The sequence below is a fragment of the Tachypleus tridentatus genome, unplaced genomic scaffold (genome assembly GCF_004210375.1).
Source record: "Tachypleus tridentatus isolate NWPU-2018 unplaced genomic scaffold, ASM421037v1 Hic_cluster_1, whole genome shotgun sequence".
NCBI lineage: Eukaryota > Metazoa > Arthropoda > Merostomata > Xiphosura > Limulidae > Tachypleus > Tachypleus tridentatus.
In genome coordinates this window covers 28,222,427-28,240,323 of record NW_027467777.1, presented here as the reverse complement: position 1 = coordinate 28,240,323, position 17,897 = coordinate 28,222,427, and the positions used below count along the sequence as shown (strand labels likewise).

The window sequence follows — 17,897 nt, the reverse complement described above, 5'->3', positions numbered from 1 at the left end:
AAAATAAAGGAACATCTCCAATAATAACAACAAGAGAACAAACAATGTTGTACAAACAGTCCTGTCTTTTCAAGATAAGTTTGTAAGTTATAATAGGTGAAGAAACGTATCTAACGATAACAACAATAAAACAAATAATGTTGAACAAATATTATTGTCCTTTTTAGGTTCAGATGATAGAACACGTGGTTCGTCTGATTCACGAGGGCACCAGTTACTATGCAACTCCCTATATGTGACGTCTTGGTGTTTGTCTCCGTATACAGTTTAACGCTAAAGTTCTTGAGGTAATAGGACAGGCTTTTGCTACAACCACCAGTAGTCGAGTTTATACCACGAGAGGTCTGTGCTCGCTCGTTTCGATTGTCCTGGTAACGAGGTGTTCGACACATAAGTTGGAAACAATATATGTATTGAGATATATTTGTTTATCATGGTTCAATTACAGATTTAAGACTAATCCAAGGACAGTTTTAGTAGTACAACCACAAGGAGAGTTGTAAGTTTTTTGACGGTTTCTCTAGGTCTGTAGAAGCTATCATATTGTGGTTTCTGATTTTTCTTTTCTTTTTAATTGAACATACAGGGTAAAGTACTGACAAACAACAAAACTGTTAGATTATGAGTGGTTAGCCCAGTGTACTGTTTTGGAGAAGTCATAGATGTGTCGGTTGTACTGTTCACTTCGTACAAGGTTTAATCCCAGATCATTGTGTTGATAACCGTACGATTCCAGTGTGTGCATTTGTCAGGTGTAAAACGTTATGTTTCTAACATACTGAACCTGATCCACATTAGGCTTAATTCAAACTTCGAGAAGGAAACATCACATAAGTTTAGTAACTGTAGGTAAGGGATGAATAACTTATTTCATAAAATTTTAATTAGAATATACTTTCTATAGTAGGTAGACCTTGCGAAATGAATTAATAATAAGAAATGTTTATTGTGAGATAAGTTCCTAGTAAGCAGAGTTTATTGTGAAATAAGTTTGTAATCAGATAATTTTCTTGTGAAATGCGTTTTTAATACAAAGAGTTTCTTGTGAGATAAGTTTCTAGTAAGTAGAGTTTCTTGTGAGATAAATTTCTAGTAAGTAGTTTCCTGTGAGATAAATTTCTAGTAAGTAGAGTTTCTTATGAGATAAGTTCCTAGTAAGTAGTTTCTTGTGAGATAAGTTTCTAGTAAGTAGAGTTTCTTGTGAGATAAGTTTCTAGTAAGTAGAGTTTCTTGTGAGATAAATTTCTAGTAAGTAGAGTTTCTTGTGAGATAAATTTCTAGTAAGTAGAATTTCTTGTGAGATAAGTTTCTAGTAAGTTGAGTTTATTGTGAGATAAATAACACAATCAACAAAGTGACATTATGGACGTCATATCGATATGTTGAGTTATATTCACGGATTAATTTTTAATCATCGAATAATAAATCGCAACATGTTAATATAATGTTCCACTACTTGATACGTCGCTTCTCCTGTTAACTTCAGTAAATTATGATAATGCGTAAATGTCAGAAAAAGACCATTTCTTGGCTGCAATATTCCATGTTCAGCGGAAACAAAAGAGGTTCCGTTCGTTACAAAACTTTTATGATTAAAATGTCGTGTGTTGGAAACGTAATATTATCAGGGACCTAATTTTCTGATTTGTAGATAGCTATTCGAATAATATCAGGTTTGTTTATCGTCTTTCTGTTTTTGGTAATAATACCAATATTTTGAATAACGCAAATTTCAAAGCTGTTGGTGTAACTAAATATTGGTTAGCATTACTTAGTTTTGCCAAACTTGAATAGTCACCAATCTAAGAATTGGCTATCAGTTTCCTTTTTTTTATTTCCTTACGTAACACCACTGTATTTTTTATGGGCATGGTGATATTCAGTGTATAACTTTTCATTGCAATAATTGTTTGGGAAAGTATTTTTATCGCTGTTTTGTTTGATGTACTAATGTCTAATGTATAAGATTAACATGGCGAAAGAAATGCGTCCTTCCTAAAGTTAGTTAAAAATTAAGTTTGTGCTTGAAGTTTCGATATCTCCTGCATATGACTGTTCTTCTTACATTTACACTTAAAGTTTCGATACCGCCTGCATATGACTGTTCTTCTTACATTTATTTGTGACCTTTTTTTTTTCTTTTTCCAATTTATGAGAAGAGGTTAAATTAGGTCAATGCAGATGTAGGTAAGCGTTTTCTAATTTGTTAGTGAGAGTAACCTAATTTTGCACGCCACATTAGGCTTAACAGAAATACATACAAGCTTTGAGAAATAAAGGAAGAAAAAGGTATTCTCCCTTTTTTAATATTTGGAGAAATGGACGTAGAGGGATGGCTTGTTTTTCAGTAAGTTAATATAATATCACTTGCTTAGATAAACCATACAAGTATCAAACCTTTTATCACTCTGTAATTAACTGCGCCTTGGTCGGGCTCAGTACGCTGGTTTGGTGTTACGTTCATCTGTGTCGAACGGAATAATAACAAGAGAAACGAGAGTGTCAGCTTTAATTATTTAAAACCAAACAGGTGGCGAGAGTACATATAATATAGATAAACACAATACAATTCAATAAATACCACTGACAATAAATAAACAAATGATTTAAGAACAAACTGGTGGCGAGAGTTGTACATATAATATTAACATTATAATATAGATAAACTTTAGACATTTATGTTAGTACTACCGACCATGTCTGTTAGTACTAACAACTACTTATGTTAGTACTACCGACCATGTCTGATAGTACTAACAACTACTTATGTTGATACTACTGACCATTTCTGTTAGTACTACCATCAGGGGCGTAGATCCTGGGGAGGATGGAGGGTGTACATCCCCCCTTCATTTTAGGTGGGGGGTATGTGCATACAATCATCCCCCCTACAGTTTGATCTGTTGAATTGTTTTATTGCATCACAGACCTACAAATTGTGTGTTCTTGTGATTCTCGTGTTCTTACCAATCGAATTACATAATTAGGCCTAGATGTAGGCTTTTTCAGTAGCCAAAATGTACATCTTTAATATAGGCGTGCTTCTAAGCTTTTCGATATAAGTGATAGTTCGTAAGTATCAGTCAGTAGGCCTAAGTATACATCCAAGTATCGTGGCAACAAGATTACTCTGTGACTGCACGTTTACAGCTTTCAGGTTCATGTAATCAGAGATTACCAATTTGTAAATTGAACAGTCCACACAAGTGGTTGCAAAAATCATCCCCCCATTGAGTGTAAAAAATCTACGCCCCTGCCTACCATGTCTGTTAATATTAACAACTACTTTTGTTAGTACTAACGATGATGTCTGATAGTACAACCGACCACTTCCGTTATTACTACAGACCATGTTTGATAGTACAACCGACAACTTCTGTTATTACTACCGACCATGTTTGATAGTACTACCGACCACTTCTGTTAGTACTATCGATCAAACCTCTTAGGTTCCATTGTTCTTGTAGGAAAACTGTTTGCTGTGAAACGTGCTCATTACGATTATGTGAACATTTTTTCGGCAGTGTATTGACTTAGAAGAAGTTGTTAAAATGAAGATACGAACAGTAGGGACATCTTTACACAGTTTGTTCTAACTTTAGCCTGAAAACTGTGACCCTAACGTCCCTTAATAATCGTGGTGAAGATGTTTTTCTTTTGTTATTAAAACGAAACAAGTTGATGTCAGATATAAAAGACGTGTTTGTATTTGCTTCTTATAACAAGTAAATTTCCAGTCCAACTGGTGACCCCGATACAAGGCACGTGCTTGTAATTACTGCGAGGTAGAAAATATTAAAAAAGCAGATATCAGGTTTAGCCACTAATAGTTAGCACAAGAACAGCGTGTTTTTTTTTATGAAGAAACTAATAATACAATTAAATTATCTGTTAGAACAACACTATAGTAAACCAATCCATGTCGCAGCATCGAGTCCTGTCGTTATTTTCATTGTGTAAAGCTATGCAGTAGTATATCTGTGTTCTCTTCATTGCGGATAATCGAATCTTGGATTTCTAGCGATGTAAGTCGTTTTGTGTTGTTGTATAGCATTACAGTATTATTATATAATTCTATGTTACAATGTTGTGGTATAGCCTATAGTGTTATCGTATTATTGTATTGTTTTATAATGTTGAAGTGTTGTGATATAGTATAGCATTATTGTATAGTTCTATAATGTTACAGTGTTGTAAAATAATTTTACAGCAACAACTCACAGTGTAATACTATTGTGTGCTAGCCTTGTCCAAGTGTTTTGTTGTAACTCAGCCAAGTCTGAGGTCTGTATAAAAACAGTCTTCTATTTATACAGATATATGACGGGTTTAGTTGTACGTTAAAAACAGGTTTTTGTACCATACTGTTCCCTCAAGGTCATTCAACTGAACACTAGCCTAACCTACTTCTGAGAATTCAACAACCTGCGGCAAAATTTTCTCAAAAATACATTGTATGGACATATCAGAACCAGCATTCACTTTTACACTTCCTTAAAATTCTACACACAAATTAACTAATCAGTATTGCTCACGAATTGACTTGTAAGTCATGTTCGAACCTCTTGGATACCATGTAAAGTTCAGTGCCTCCATCAATACTAACCTGTGTCAAACAATCAAAATAATGTTTGTAGTAAATATCTAATTATATCTTACATAATAATGCCCCTTCTTATATGTTAACTTTTCTCATTTTCAAAACTGGATATTTTCAAGCTAAATTTATTTCGAAAATGTACTAATATAATACGATAGTTTCTAGTTTTTCCGATTATCGGCGCTGTAGTTGAATGGTATATTGGGTCCAAATAAAACCTGCGTGTTATTTCCGTTTCTATGTAAAATATTTTTCTCTTTTCGTGTGAAAAACATTTTATTCAACTGTTAGTTAAATCTATGCCCTCATGTATATAATGTATGTGTATGAGTGTGCATTTATTGTGAACCACAATTCAACTAACCTTAATGCGAATCTTATAAACGTCTGTTATTTCTTTTGCTAAATATATGTGGCTTAACTAAAAAGCCCGTTTTGGCCAGGTGGGTAAGGCACTTGCCTTGCAATCCCAGGGTCGCGGGTTTGATCCTCCTCACACCAAACATGTTCGCCCTTTCAGCCATGGGGGCGTTATAATGTGACGGTCAATCCCACTATTCGTTGGTAAAAGAGAAGCCCAAGAGTTGGCGGTGGGTGGTGATGACCAGCTGCCTTCCCTCTAGTCTTACACTGCTAAATTAGGGACGGCTAGCACAGATAGCCCTCGAGTAGCTTTGTGCGAAATTTCAAAAACAAACAAACAAACAAGTTATGAATTTTTTTTTATTTTTCTGTTTTTTTCACAGGTGATTCCGAGCCTAGTTTACATCAAGATAATCCTGTTGACTCCAAAATTCATGAGGCGAAATATTGTCCAGAAAAGTGGTGACAGCTTTAACTTGTGATTTTATAACTTCAAATATATTGAATTGAGACAATAATGGAGCTTTATAAAAGTGTTTGGAACATTGAGAGGCAAAGTGACCGATGTACCACTGTGTTTTCCAGCAAGACTGAAAGACCCAATGGCCAGTATGCTACTATATCTTACAACAATACTGAGAGGCGAACTTGCCGAGATGCTGCTATGTCTTTCAGTGAGATTGCGAAGCCAAGTAACCGACGAACCACTATCTCTTCTAACAAGACTGAGAGGCCAAGTAACGGACAAACCACTATCTCTTCTAACAAGACTGAGAGACTAGTTGACCGATACGCCACTATCTCTTCCAACAATACTGAAAGGAAAGTTAGCCAATGTGATGCTATGTCTTTCAGCGAGACTGAGAACCCCGGCAGTCAAGACGCCACTATGTCCTCTTACCTGTCAGCTGTAAAATGGGGAGACGAGGACTATTACCTTAAAGAATTCACTGAGAAGTTCCCTCTTCCGCAAGTGGCCAAGATTGTCAAGGGTCAGTATCTAAATGTCGGACTTTCAAGTTTTTCTTCTCCAAATCCAAACAACACGGTATTTTTAGTAACTGGTGGAAAACGAATCAAAGTAGCTGCTCAGTGTGTGAAATTCAAGGACAAGCGGCGAGTGATCATTGTGGGGCCAAAACTTGCCATTCCAGATAACTACGACGGGTGGTTTGAGATTTTGTCCGAAGGTGGCCAACCAGTCAGGTGTATAGAGAATGTGGCCGAACTAGCAAAACGCTTTCCTTCCATGTGTCTAGTTAGAGAAAATATTAAAGTGTTTACCTCTAAAAGTGAGGAGAACATCAGCGATAAAACGAAAACTCTTCAGGTTGGAGAAGTTATCCATCTTATCAAAGAAGTGTTAGCTGCTCCCCTCAGAGGGAAAGCCCCTGGACGCTTTCTGCGCTGTTTGACCTCAAGGAAAGAGACTGTTTATTTGAGTGTTGAACAGAGGGGAAAGTTCAGTCCAGTGGCTGGTGAAGACAACATTTCTGGTGTCCACAGAATCAAAACCATTTTAAACAAACGCTTACCATTAATGGTGCGGTTAGTTCACGGGAAACCTCCCAATTGCCTAAAGCCGAGTTTTAGGTTCTTACCCGAAATGCGCTTGTATTCAATGTTTGAAGAGGAGTGTGTTTTGGCTCTTCCATTCCAACAGGATTCTGCTGTGGTACCGTTACCTCTAACAGCCTCTTTGAAACTACTAGGTCCTCAAAATGTCGAAACTCTCGTGAAACTTCGAGAATATGCAAAACTTTGTCAGAAATGCAAGGAAGTGATACGGGCTATTTCAGATAAAATCCAGGTATTTGATATCGCATTGAAGAAAGAGGTACAAAATCAGACGAAGGCCTATCCTAACTTAGATTATTTTAAAACAAATGTTTCTGAGGTAAGACGTAGTTTATCAGATCCCCAGGAGCAAGGCAAAGAGGAGAAGATAGTGAGTTTGAAGAGAGAGTTCTCTGCACCAGGTGAAAATACCCACAATAAAGGGGTAGACACTGACGATTATGATGAAATAGACAAAATCTATGAAAGTGTCCGTGGGTTCATTTCCCTTCCTGAAATGGTCAAAACCAAATTTTCAACTAGTGGGAGCCATTTCAACCTGGAAACCTCATCCACTCTGATGTCCCCTGTTCCACATTCTTCATTGGTTGTTACTGATCCCCAAGAACAAGGTGATAAACCAGAGCCCCCACCAATTCAAACTATTCCCCCAAGAAGGACATCTAATGAGACAGAACCCACAAAAGAAACAGCCCAGAAGATCATTATTAACATTGTTAATAAACAGTCTCATCAACTTAAAGAAGACCTATTAAGAAATATGGACAGTCACTGTCCAATAGAACACATATACGAGAGAATTGGTGACATAAAAGGATCTGTTCGTAGCTACCAGAACAAAAGACGAGCTCCCTTACGCTCTTACAGTGCTGGAATGATTAATGTTTCTGGCAAACATCAGAATAATAACTTTACCAATAAGAATGGTCCTCATCACGGACAGGTTCCAAAGAAGCGATTATTTAAGTGTTCTAAGAGTTATTCGATTCCTTTCCAAAGACACTGTGGCACTAATACTTGTATTTTAAACAAATCAGTCACAATGCCGTCCCTCTCCAACACCCGCTATAAGTCAATAAACAATCTTAATCCAGAGTATGGAGATACTCTCACTACCAACAACTTCAGTGCCCTAACACCGTCTTTCTTAAATGGCTGTAAAGAAACAACTAAAAGACATCACCGTGATCACATGTACTTCCTGGAAAAGCAACTGTGCAAACAACTATAAGCCGGTGGAAAAACTAACCAAATAGATACCTGTGTTATAAAGAAGGTTCAGTGGTTAAGCCAGAGAAAATATAATGAACTGGAACTCTTTAGCTACGAGTCAATAATTCATGCAATAATTTTAAAGTAAATTAACGTATCTGAAGTGGAAAACAGTTAGAAAACATGGATTATATGCCATGAATTATCAGTGAAAAGTATATTTCCAAATACCAGGACCATTATGTGGCACAGGTAAAAATAATTTGTGATAAAAGTTGAGGAAGAGAGAATGTTTTAACGATTATTTTTGTAAAAATTAAATTTTTGTTGAATTTGTAATTTTAGTAAGTACATCAATATAAATAACTGTTCTCCTGTATTCCTACCTTGTGAAAGTACATCAATATAAATAACTGTTCTCCTGTATTCCTACCTTGTGTAAGTACATCAATATAAATAACTGTTCTCCTGTATTCCTACCTTGTGTAAGTACATTAATATAGATAACTGTTCTCCTGTATTCCTACCTTGTGTTAGTACATCAATATATATAACTGTTCTCCTGTATTTCTACGTTGTGAAAGTACATCAATATAAATAACTGTTCTCCTGTATTCCTACCTTGTGTAAGTACATCAATATAAATAACTGTTCTCCTGTATTCCTACCTTCTGTAAGTATATCAATATAAATAACTGTTCTCCTGTATTCCTACCTTGTGTAAGTACATTAATATAGATAACTGTTCTCCTGTATTCCTACCTTGTGTTAGTACATCAATATATATAACTGTTCTCCTGTATTTCTACGTTGTGTAAGTACATCAATATATATAACTGTTCTCCTGTATTTCTACGTTGTGTAAGTACATCAATATAAATAACTGTTTTCCTGTATTCCTACCTTGTGTATGTACATCAATATAAATCACTGATCTCCTGTACTCCTACCTTGTGTAAGTACATCAACATAGATAACTGTTCTCTTATATTCCTACCTTGTGTAAGTACATCAATATAAATAACTGTTCTCCTGTATTCCTACCTTGTTTGAGTACATCAATATAAATAACTGTTCTCCTGTATTCCTACCTTGTTTGAGTACATCAATATAAATAACTGTTCTACCTTGTGTAAGTACATCAATATAAATAACTGTTTTCCTGTATTCCTACCTTGTGTATGTACATCAATATAAATCACTGATCTCCTGTACTCCAACCTTGTGTAAGTACATCAACATAGATAACTGTTCTCTTATATTCCTACCTTGTGTAAGTACATCAATATAAATAACTGTTCTCCTGTATTCCTACCTTGTGTAAGTACATCAATATCAATAACTGTTCTTTTTGTGTAAGTAAATGGGTATATCATACCACTGTGTTAATAACTTCACCATCACTCTAACATTGAACATGGGTATATTGTATACTGTAGTAATAACTTCACCATTAGTGTAACACTGATCATGAGTATATTATATATTGTAGTAATAACTTCACCATTACTGTAACACTGAACATGGGTATATTGTACACTGTAGTAATAACTACACCATTACTGTAACACTGAACATGGGTATATTGTATATTGTTTTAATAACTTCACCATTACTGTAACACTGAACATGGGTATATTGTACACTGTAGTAATAACTACACCATTACTGTAACACTGAACATGGGTATATTGTATATTGTTTTAATAACTTCACCATTACTGTGACACTTAACATGGGTATATTGTATATTGTTTTAATAACTTCACCATTACTGTTACACTGAACATGGGTATATTGTACACTGTAGTAATAACTACACCATTACTGTAACACTGAACATGGGTATATTGTATACTGTGGTAATAACTTCACCATTACTGTAACACTTAACATGGGTATATTGTATATTGTTTTAATAACTTCACCATTACTGTTACACTGAACATGGGTATATTGTACACTGTAGTAATAACTACACCATTACTGTAACACTGAACATGGGTATATTGTACACTGTAGTAATAACTACACCATTACTGTAACACTGAACATGGGTATGTTGTATACTGTGGTAATAACTTCACCATTACTGTAACACTTAACATGGGTATATTGTATATTGTTTTAATAACTTCACCATTACTGTTACACTGAACATGGGTATATTGTACACTGTAGTAATAACTACACCATTACTGTAACACTGAACATGGGTATATTGTACACTGTAGTAATAACTTCACCATTACTGTAACACTGAACATGGGTATATTGTACACTGTAGTAATAACTACACCATTACTGTAACACTGAACATGGGTATATTGTATACTGTGGTAATAACTTCACCATTACTGTGATACTTAACATGGGTATATTGTATATTGTTTTAATAACTTCACCATTACTGTAACACTTAACATGGGTATATTGTACACTGTAGTAATAACTTCACCATTACTGTAACACTTAACATGGGTATATTGTACACTGTAGTAATAACTTCACCATTACTGTAACACTTAACATGGGTATATTGTACACTGTAGTAATAACTTCACCATTACTGTAACACTTAACATGGGTATATTGTATACTGTATATTATGCCATTTAAAGACATAAAATGAAACTTTAATGATATTCTTAAACAATCGCACTTTCATCTTTCCATGTTTGACACAAAATGGGTATGGTGTTTTTATGTTAGACTTACACACGAGAAGTCGACAGTTTTCGTTTTATATAAGAAGGGGCTTTTTATTTATGTCTTCATGATTATAAAGAAGAACTTATGTGTTTGAAAACAAAAGTTCTGAAAAATTAATACTTAACAAGAAATTATTTTGTTATTAATATCCTTATTATTAATTTATTTTTGTAGGAGTAACCCAAGAGTTGGCGGTATGTGGTGATAACTAGCTGACTTCTTTTTAGTCTTACTCTGAAGTAGGAATGGCTAGGGCAGATAGGCCTAGTGTAGCTTTGTGAGAAATTCAAAACACGCAAATTATAAAATATTAAACTCAATTACATATATATATATATAAGAAACAAATTACATACTGTGCAGAAAATACATATTAACTGTGTTTATTTTAAGGAAAAGCCACGTTAAGATATCTGCTGTCTCCACAATGGGGAATCGATCTCCGGATTTTACCATTGTGAGTTTGTAAACTTATCGCTGTCTCACTGGGAGACATGGATATAAAATTTCATGGATTTATGTTAAGTGTTTTAACTTTGAGAGAAACAACCAAGATCACAACAACAACATGTTAATTTTGTTGTCTTGATAGTTTACAGGGAAGAACTTGGTTTCAAACATGAAACAATAACAAAAAGATATTGTCACACCCCTTGTACACGTGACTTAGAGCCACACATGCCAGCACAAGGATGTGGAAGATCCGGGCTATTACTCAATTCAACGACAGAAGAGGGAGCCACCTTACAGCGGAGTGACTTGTATCTTCCTTGAAAGAGGACACGTCTAATGATAAGTTGCAAGTCACACTTGCACCAAATGTGAACCGAGAGAAACATAATTTACATTTCTTTATTTCCAGACATCCCTAATTTTCAAAATAAAGTAAAATTCTAATCACATTTCCTTTCAGACATCAAAATAGTTCAACTCATCATTTTACCACTTACTCAACACTCGCAACAAGTATCAGATTAACAAAACACTAAAACAGAACACTCTTACACTTCCTTTAAAGGGGTGTAGTCGAACACAGTCCTGGAAAAGAAACCTTTTAATAAAGAAATATATAATATTCTGAAAAACAGAATTCTAACAGAATTCACGTATGCCCTTTAGAAAAGTGTTTCTAACAGTAACCCTTGCCCGGCATGTCCAGGTGGGTTAAGGTGTTCGACTCATAATCTGAGGGTCGCGAGTTCGAATCCCCGTCTCACCAAACATGCTCGTCCCTTCAGCCGTGGGGGAGTTATAATGTTACGATCAATCCCAGTATTCGTTGGTAAAAGAGTAGCCCAAGAGTTGGCGATAGGTGGTGATGACTAGCTGCCTTCCCTCTAGTCTTACGCTGCAAAATTAGGGACGGCTAGCGTAGATAGCTCTCGTGTGGCCTTGCGCGAAATTTCAGAAAAACAAACAAACTAACAGTATGTTTTCTTTTTGGAATTTCGCACAAAACTACTCGAGAGCAATCTGTGCTAGCCGTCCCTAATTAGGCAGCGTAAGATTAGAGGGAAGACAGCTAGCTAGTCATCACCACCCACCGCCAACGCTTGGGCTACTCTATTACCAACGAATAGTAGGATTGATCGTCACATTATAACACCCCCACGGCCTCAGATTACGAGTCGCACGCCTTAACACGCTTGGCCATGCCGGGCCGAAAACTAACAGTAACTCCAAACAATAGAAACAAAAAATACTTTCTAAACACACTTGTTCTCTTTAGAAGAGAACACTTGAAAATGGCAAGAACACTTTAAAATAGATAAACACAAAGTAATAGAAAATTAAACCGTTTGGCGCTACAAATTAGAGTAGAGCAAAATAATTATTTCATAAAATTTAAACATAAACATATTAGTTGATGAAGAACAAATGGATTACATAAACATAATTAAATTTTTGATCAAGATCAAAACATAAATTAAACACGTAAAATTACCCAAGCGAGTAATTGTAATTCTTTCCCACAAATACAGTGGAGTACATAACCAATTAGGTCACTCAGACTCTGTCATTTTATAAAGTTTATGTTACTACTACAATACTCAGCTGGAGGCCTCAGATGCGCTGGCAGTTGAGTATTCACTTCTGCCTGTGGTACAACATTAACATTACAACCAGTATTTTAACACTCCTTACTCCAATACAAAACATTCTGCATTCTGGTTTAACAGCCATATTACAATTAACTATGTCAATAGTTAACCATGGACAAGATTCGGTGTATTAATGCCATGTAACATGCATTCAGGTAGACGCTGTTATTCCTTTTGCAAGGCACACGTGTATGGTTTACTATTTCTGGGTCCGTTATGACTAGTATTGGTTGGATTTCCCACCAAAACTGTTGGTTGCTTGGACAATGTTGGAATATAGCTTCTGTAATATACCCATTCTAAGAAGTCAATGCCACAACAAACGAGGTTTCCAATGGCTATTTATCTTCTAGGATACGTGTGTCAAACATGTGATCAGAAACGCGTGCCTCTCTATTAACAACTTGAGTACCAACATTTTCCAGATCGAGATGAGTGAAGTACCTCTAAAGTACTTTCTCATACATGATAGTATCCACTAAGGTTCAGGGATCTCCTATGTCAACCAAGGACATCGATGTCCTACTTTGTATTTTAACAACATGTACCAAGCACCACCCAGCTATAGGAAAGATCAGATAACCACCACACCTTCTGAACAAACGTACCTCCATAGTTTCATTCAGCTGACCTGAAGTAGCCTACAAAATTTAATGTTGTTTTTTACATCAAAAAATCCATAATCTACATCATCCCATCTAAGACATTTATATCAGTTTAAAAGTTGTCGTTTTCATGTTTGGGAATAAACACTTCTTAGGGTAGTTATAGAGAATGGAAAAACTTTATTGATATAGACCCTTCTTAGGGTAGTTATAGAGTATGGAGGAACTTTATTGATATAGACCCTTCTTAGGGTAGTTATAGAGTATGGAGGAACTTTATTGATATAGATAAAGGTATAGGTAGTTTTAAGAAGAAGCGAAGGGAGGCAAATGCCTTTTTAAACTGTATATCCGACCTAATCATCTTTGATCCTTATTACGTCTAGTATAGGTAGTTTTAACAAGAAGCGAAGGGAGGCAAACCTTTTTAAACTGTATATCCGACCTAATCATCTTTGATCCTTATTACGTCTAGTATAGGTAGTTTTAACAAGAAGCGAAGGGAGGCAAACCTTTTTAAGCTGTATATCCGACCTGACCACCTTTGATCCTTATTACGTCTAGTACAGGTAGTTTTAACAAGAAGCGAAGGGAGGCAAACCTTTTTAAACTGTATATCCGACCTGACCACCTTTGATCCTTATTACGTCCAGTACAGGTAGTTTTAACAAGAAGCGAAGGGAGGCAAACCTTTTTAAACTGTATATCCGACCTAATCATCTTTAATCCTTATTACGTCTAGTATAGGTAGTTTTAACAAGAAGCGAAGGGAGGCAAACCTTTTGAAACTGTACATCCGACCTCACCATCTTTGATCAATATTACGTCTAGTACAGGTAGTTTTAACAAGAAACGAAGGTAGGCAAACTTTTTTAAACTGTATATCCGACCTGACCACCTTTGATCATTACTACTTCTAGTATGGGTAGTTTTAACAAGAAGCAAACGTAGGCAAAACTTTTTAAACTGTATATCCGACCTGACCACCTTTGATCATTACTACTTCTAGTATGGGTAGTTTTAACAAGAAGCAAACGTAGGCAAAACTTTTTAAACTGTATATCCGACCTGACCACCTTTGATCATTACTACTTCTAGTATGGGTAGTTTTAACAAGAAGCAAACGTAGGCAAAACTTTTTAAACTGTATATCCGACCTGACCACCTTTGATCATTACTACTTCTAGTATGGGTAGTTTTAACAAGAAGCAAACGTAGGCAAAACTTTTTAAACTGTATATCCGACCTGACCACCTTTGATCATTACTACTTCTAGTATGGGTAGTTTTAACAAGAAGCAAACGTAGGCAAAACTTTTTAAACTGTATATCCGACCTGACCACCTTTGATCATTACTACTTCTAGTATGGGTAGTTTTAACAAGAAGCAAACGTAGGCAAAACTTTTTAAACTGTATATCCGACCTGACCACCTTTGATCATTACTACTTCTAGTATGGGTAGTTTTAACAAGAAGCAAACGTAGGCAAAACTTTTTAAACTGTATATCCGACCTGATCATCTTTGATCCTCATTACATGTAGTATAAGCAATTTTGAAAAGTGGAGAGAATCTAATCTTTTAAACTATATAACCTGATTTGGCCGTTATTCGTTTCATTACATCTAGTCTAAGTAGATTGGACAAAAGACAGAAAGATGAAAGTCTTTTGAAACTCAAAGCGCTGGTAAACATTAAACTGAAAACAGGGGTGTAGATTTTTTACATCCGATGGGGGGGATGATTTTTGTAACCATTTGTGTGGACTGTTCAATTTGCAAATTAGTAATCTCTGATTACAGTGAACCTGAAAGCTGTAAACATACAGTCACAGAGTAATCTTGTTGTCAGGACACTTCAAGGTTTCCATGTAGGTTTGTATAAGTGAGGTGATGTGAACAGTTTTCAAAATGTTAATAGAATAAAGACAAATGTGTCATAAATTAACTGCCACATGAATTTATCCCTGCACACTGCACAGTATAAAAGATGGCCATTATACTTGACAAGGTTACTAATAACTTTCATTGTATGAATTACGTGTTCAAATATTAATAAAATTAGTAATTACCCTTGATAAGTTTATATCTACTGAAAAACTGTTCATGTTGTTTGATAAAAATAATTAAAATGTCTTTGCGAACTGTTGAAAATTACACATCAATACAATGTAGCACATAATTATTCATACTTTTCATTGAAGTAAGATTCATTTAGTCCTCTAGTCTACATGTTCCCAAACGTAGACCTCCTTTGTGATGATTTGTTTATGAATTCTCTCATAAGCTCTTCTATATTTACCTTGTCGACCTCATCTTTGTGAGTGTGACAAACTGTCACATGGTTGAGGCGGCACTGAGACATAGTTGACCTTAAACACGTCTTCAACCGTCTTAATGCGGAAAAGCTGCGTTCACATTCGCAACTGGATAGTGGACATACAAGCAAAATTTTCATGAGAAGAAACACTTCATTAAACATCTGCTGGCTTGTTTCATGCATTTTACAGTAAGCATCCTTTGCACCTTTCAGAGATACTGCTTTTATTGTTCCTTTGAACAGTGGCAACTGAAACTCGAGCCGTTGAGCAGAGATTTCTGGATAGAAGTTTATAACCGAGTTGTCAATCTCTCCAGATGTGGTCATGTTCTCAAGTACCAGATATTGCCTCAAGTCATTGTTGTCTGCATTGAATCTTGTGGTCAGATGTTCTATGACTGTGTCCATAAATTCAAAATATTGGCTTCTGTAGTAATCTCTAGCTGTTGCAGAATGGTGTGCTGAGCCATCACTTGTGATCCTTTTGGGGGGTCTGCGAATGCATGGTAGTTCAATAGGCACCAGATTTAGTGAAGTTACCTTTTTTTCTCATCTTCATCAAATATCTTGTTGTAATTTTCCTCTGTTCACAATACCCGCAATTGCTCAACTGTCATTGCAGATGTTTCAGTCATGCCAGATACTGTCGCTGATTTTGCTTGGAATGCACGGTTTAATTCCTCTAATGCAGCTAATGGATGCTGAGCCACCAACAATCCTAAAACTGTCTTTCACTGATACATCTGATTTTTCATTTGCTAATTCAGACAAAGATTCAACAATATCACTGTAGTGATCATTAGCACATGTAATTGCAGATAGGCGGCACAACCAGCGTGTTGGACACAATAGGCGAATGTATTTAACTGGACCATTGTGGCTGTTTGATGATACAATATTTTCAAAGATTGTCTTGTATTTGTCTGACCTCTGAAGCAAGACACCAAGTTCATGTACCCACTGGATAGAATCTCGAACACATTCACAAGCTTCAACTGCATGTTGCGTTATTAAATTAGTCTTGTGTGCTCCGCAGTGAAAAAACAAAGCTGACGGTTGCTTCTCTTTTATTTTTGCCTGACATCCACTGTACGTACCACTCATGTTAGCGGCTCCATCATAAGTTTGTGCTGTTAATCCTGACAGTGGTAAATTGACTCTAGTCAGTACGTCAAGCATAGTCGAGGATATTGTTTCACCAGTTGTATTGGAAACACTGTACAAACCAAGAAATGTCTCATGGACGTCAAGGTTCTCATCTACGTATCGTACACATATTGCTTCCTGTTCGGCACCTGTAACATCTTGAGTGCCATCAACCATTAATGCAAAGATTTTATTTTGCTGCACTTCGTGTGCTATGTTTCTCAGTATTTGATGGCTGAACATCTCCATTATTTCATTCTGAGCCTGGGGTGATGTGAATGTGGTTTTCTTTGACAAGTAGGCCGTCAACTCAGGATCTTCCTCTTCCAGGAGCTTCATTAACTGCAGGAAGTTCCCCTCCGTATCAGAATGTCCACGTAATGCTAAACCTTGACGCAGTAAGAAACGTAAACTTCTGAATATTTTAGCTAGACTTCTTTTGCATTCTTCCTGCTGCTTCTTTTTTCCATCATGTAGCTGGACAGTCACTGGAGTTACATCAAGTGAGCCTTCTGGAGATATAGCGAATCTGTGCTGAGAGGAGGATTGGTGTTCGTTGAATTTCTGTTTTGCCTTTTTCCAGATGCAAAAACCGGTGGATATGAAGGTATACTCCACAAGCCTCTCCAATTTCCCTGTAAAAAGGCCTCTATTTTCCGCCTTGGCACAATGAAAGCATATGACTTTTTGAGTCTGATTGTCGAAGTGCAGCCATGGAATTCATCAAACCACTTGTCCTGAAAGTTGATATTTTGCTTTCTGTCGTGGTATTAGTTGTGCGTCTGGATGATATGGCTTTCCACACTGTATCTGTGGAGTGTCAGATTTTTCATTACTGCACAAACTTGTTTCACAACTATCTGGTGGTTCATGATGTGCAATAGTTGCACAAGCATTTTAATACTCGTCCTCTGATGAACATGGTATTTCCTCTGTATGGCAAGTTTCTATTCCTTTGCTTGAGGTTGTTGGATGATCTACATCTACATTGTCACTTGTAGTACCAGTAACTGACTTGCAGAACTGTCTAATATCAGAAAGTTTCAGACGCTTGCTTGTCATAATTGGAATCTGTTTCCCAGATGACTCAACAGGCTAAAATACAGTCTTTATTGAAAAACTCTAACGTACAACGAACGAAGATATAACAGAATAGAAGTAGGACTGAACTGTACAATATATTATAGTCGAACCGCCTGGGCATCGCTGGGACAATAATGTGTGCTAGTTACAACACAAGTAATTGCATGTTTCTCGAAAA

The 17,897-nt window shown here is 36.1% G+C and overlaps 1 protein-coding gene across 4 annotated transcripts; it reads left to right on the top strand.

The window, feature by feature from the left end:
- Positions 1 to 282: 282 nt before the first annotated feature.
- On the top strand, positions 283 to 9,102 carry LOC143241841 (uncharacterized). Of its 4 annotated transcripts, XM_076485121.1 has the most exons (3): positions 283 to 849; positions 5,347 to 5,695; positions 5,741 to 9,102. In XM_076485121.1, the coding sequence occupies exons 2-3, from the start codon at positions 5,481 to 5,483 to the stop codon at positions 7,770 to 7,772; spliced, it is 2,247 nt and encodes a 748-aa protein (XP_076341236.1). In that variant the 5' UTR covers positions 283 to 849; positions 5,347 to 5,480; the 3' UTR covers positions 7,773 to 9,102. The 4 variants fall into 4 exon arrangements, with proteins under 4 accessions (XP_076341236.1, XP_076341234.1, XP_076341233.1 ...); XM_076485119.1 differs by having other exon boundaries at positions 283 to 499; positions 5,347 to 9,102; XM_076485118.1 differs by having other exon boundaries at positions 5,347 to 9,102.
- The last annotated feature ends 8,795 nt before the right edge of the window (positions 9,103 to 17,897 follow it).

Excerpts from the sequence above, each read along its gene's own strand:
- LOC143241841 (XM_076485119.1), top strand. The coding sequence starts at position 5,481 with ATGGAGCTTTATAAAAGTGTTTGGAACATTGAGAGGCAAAGTGACCGA.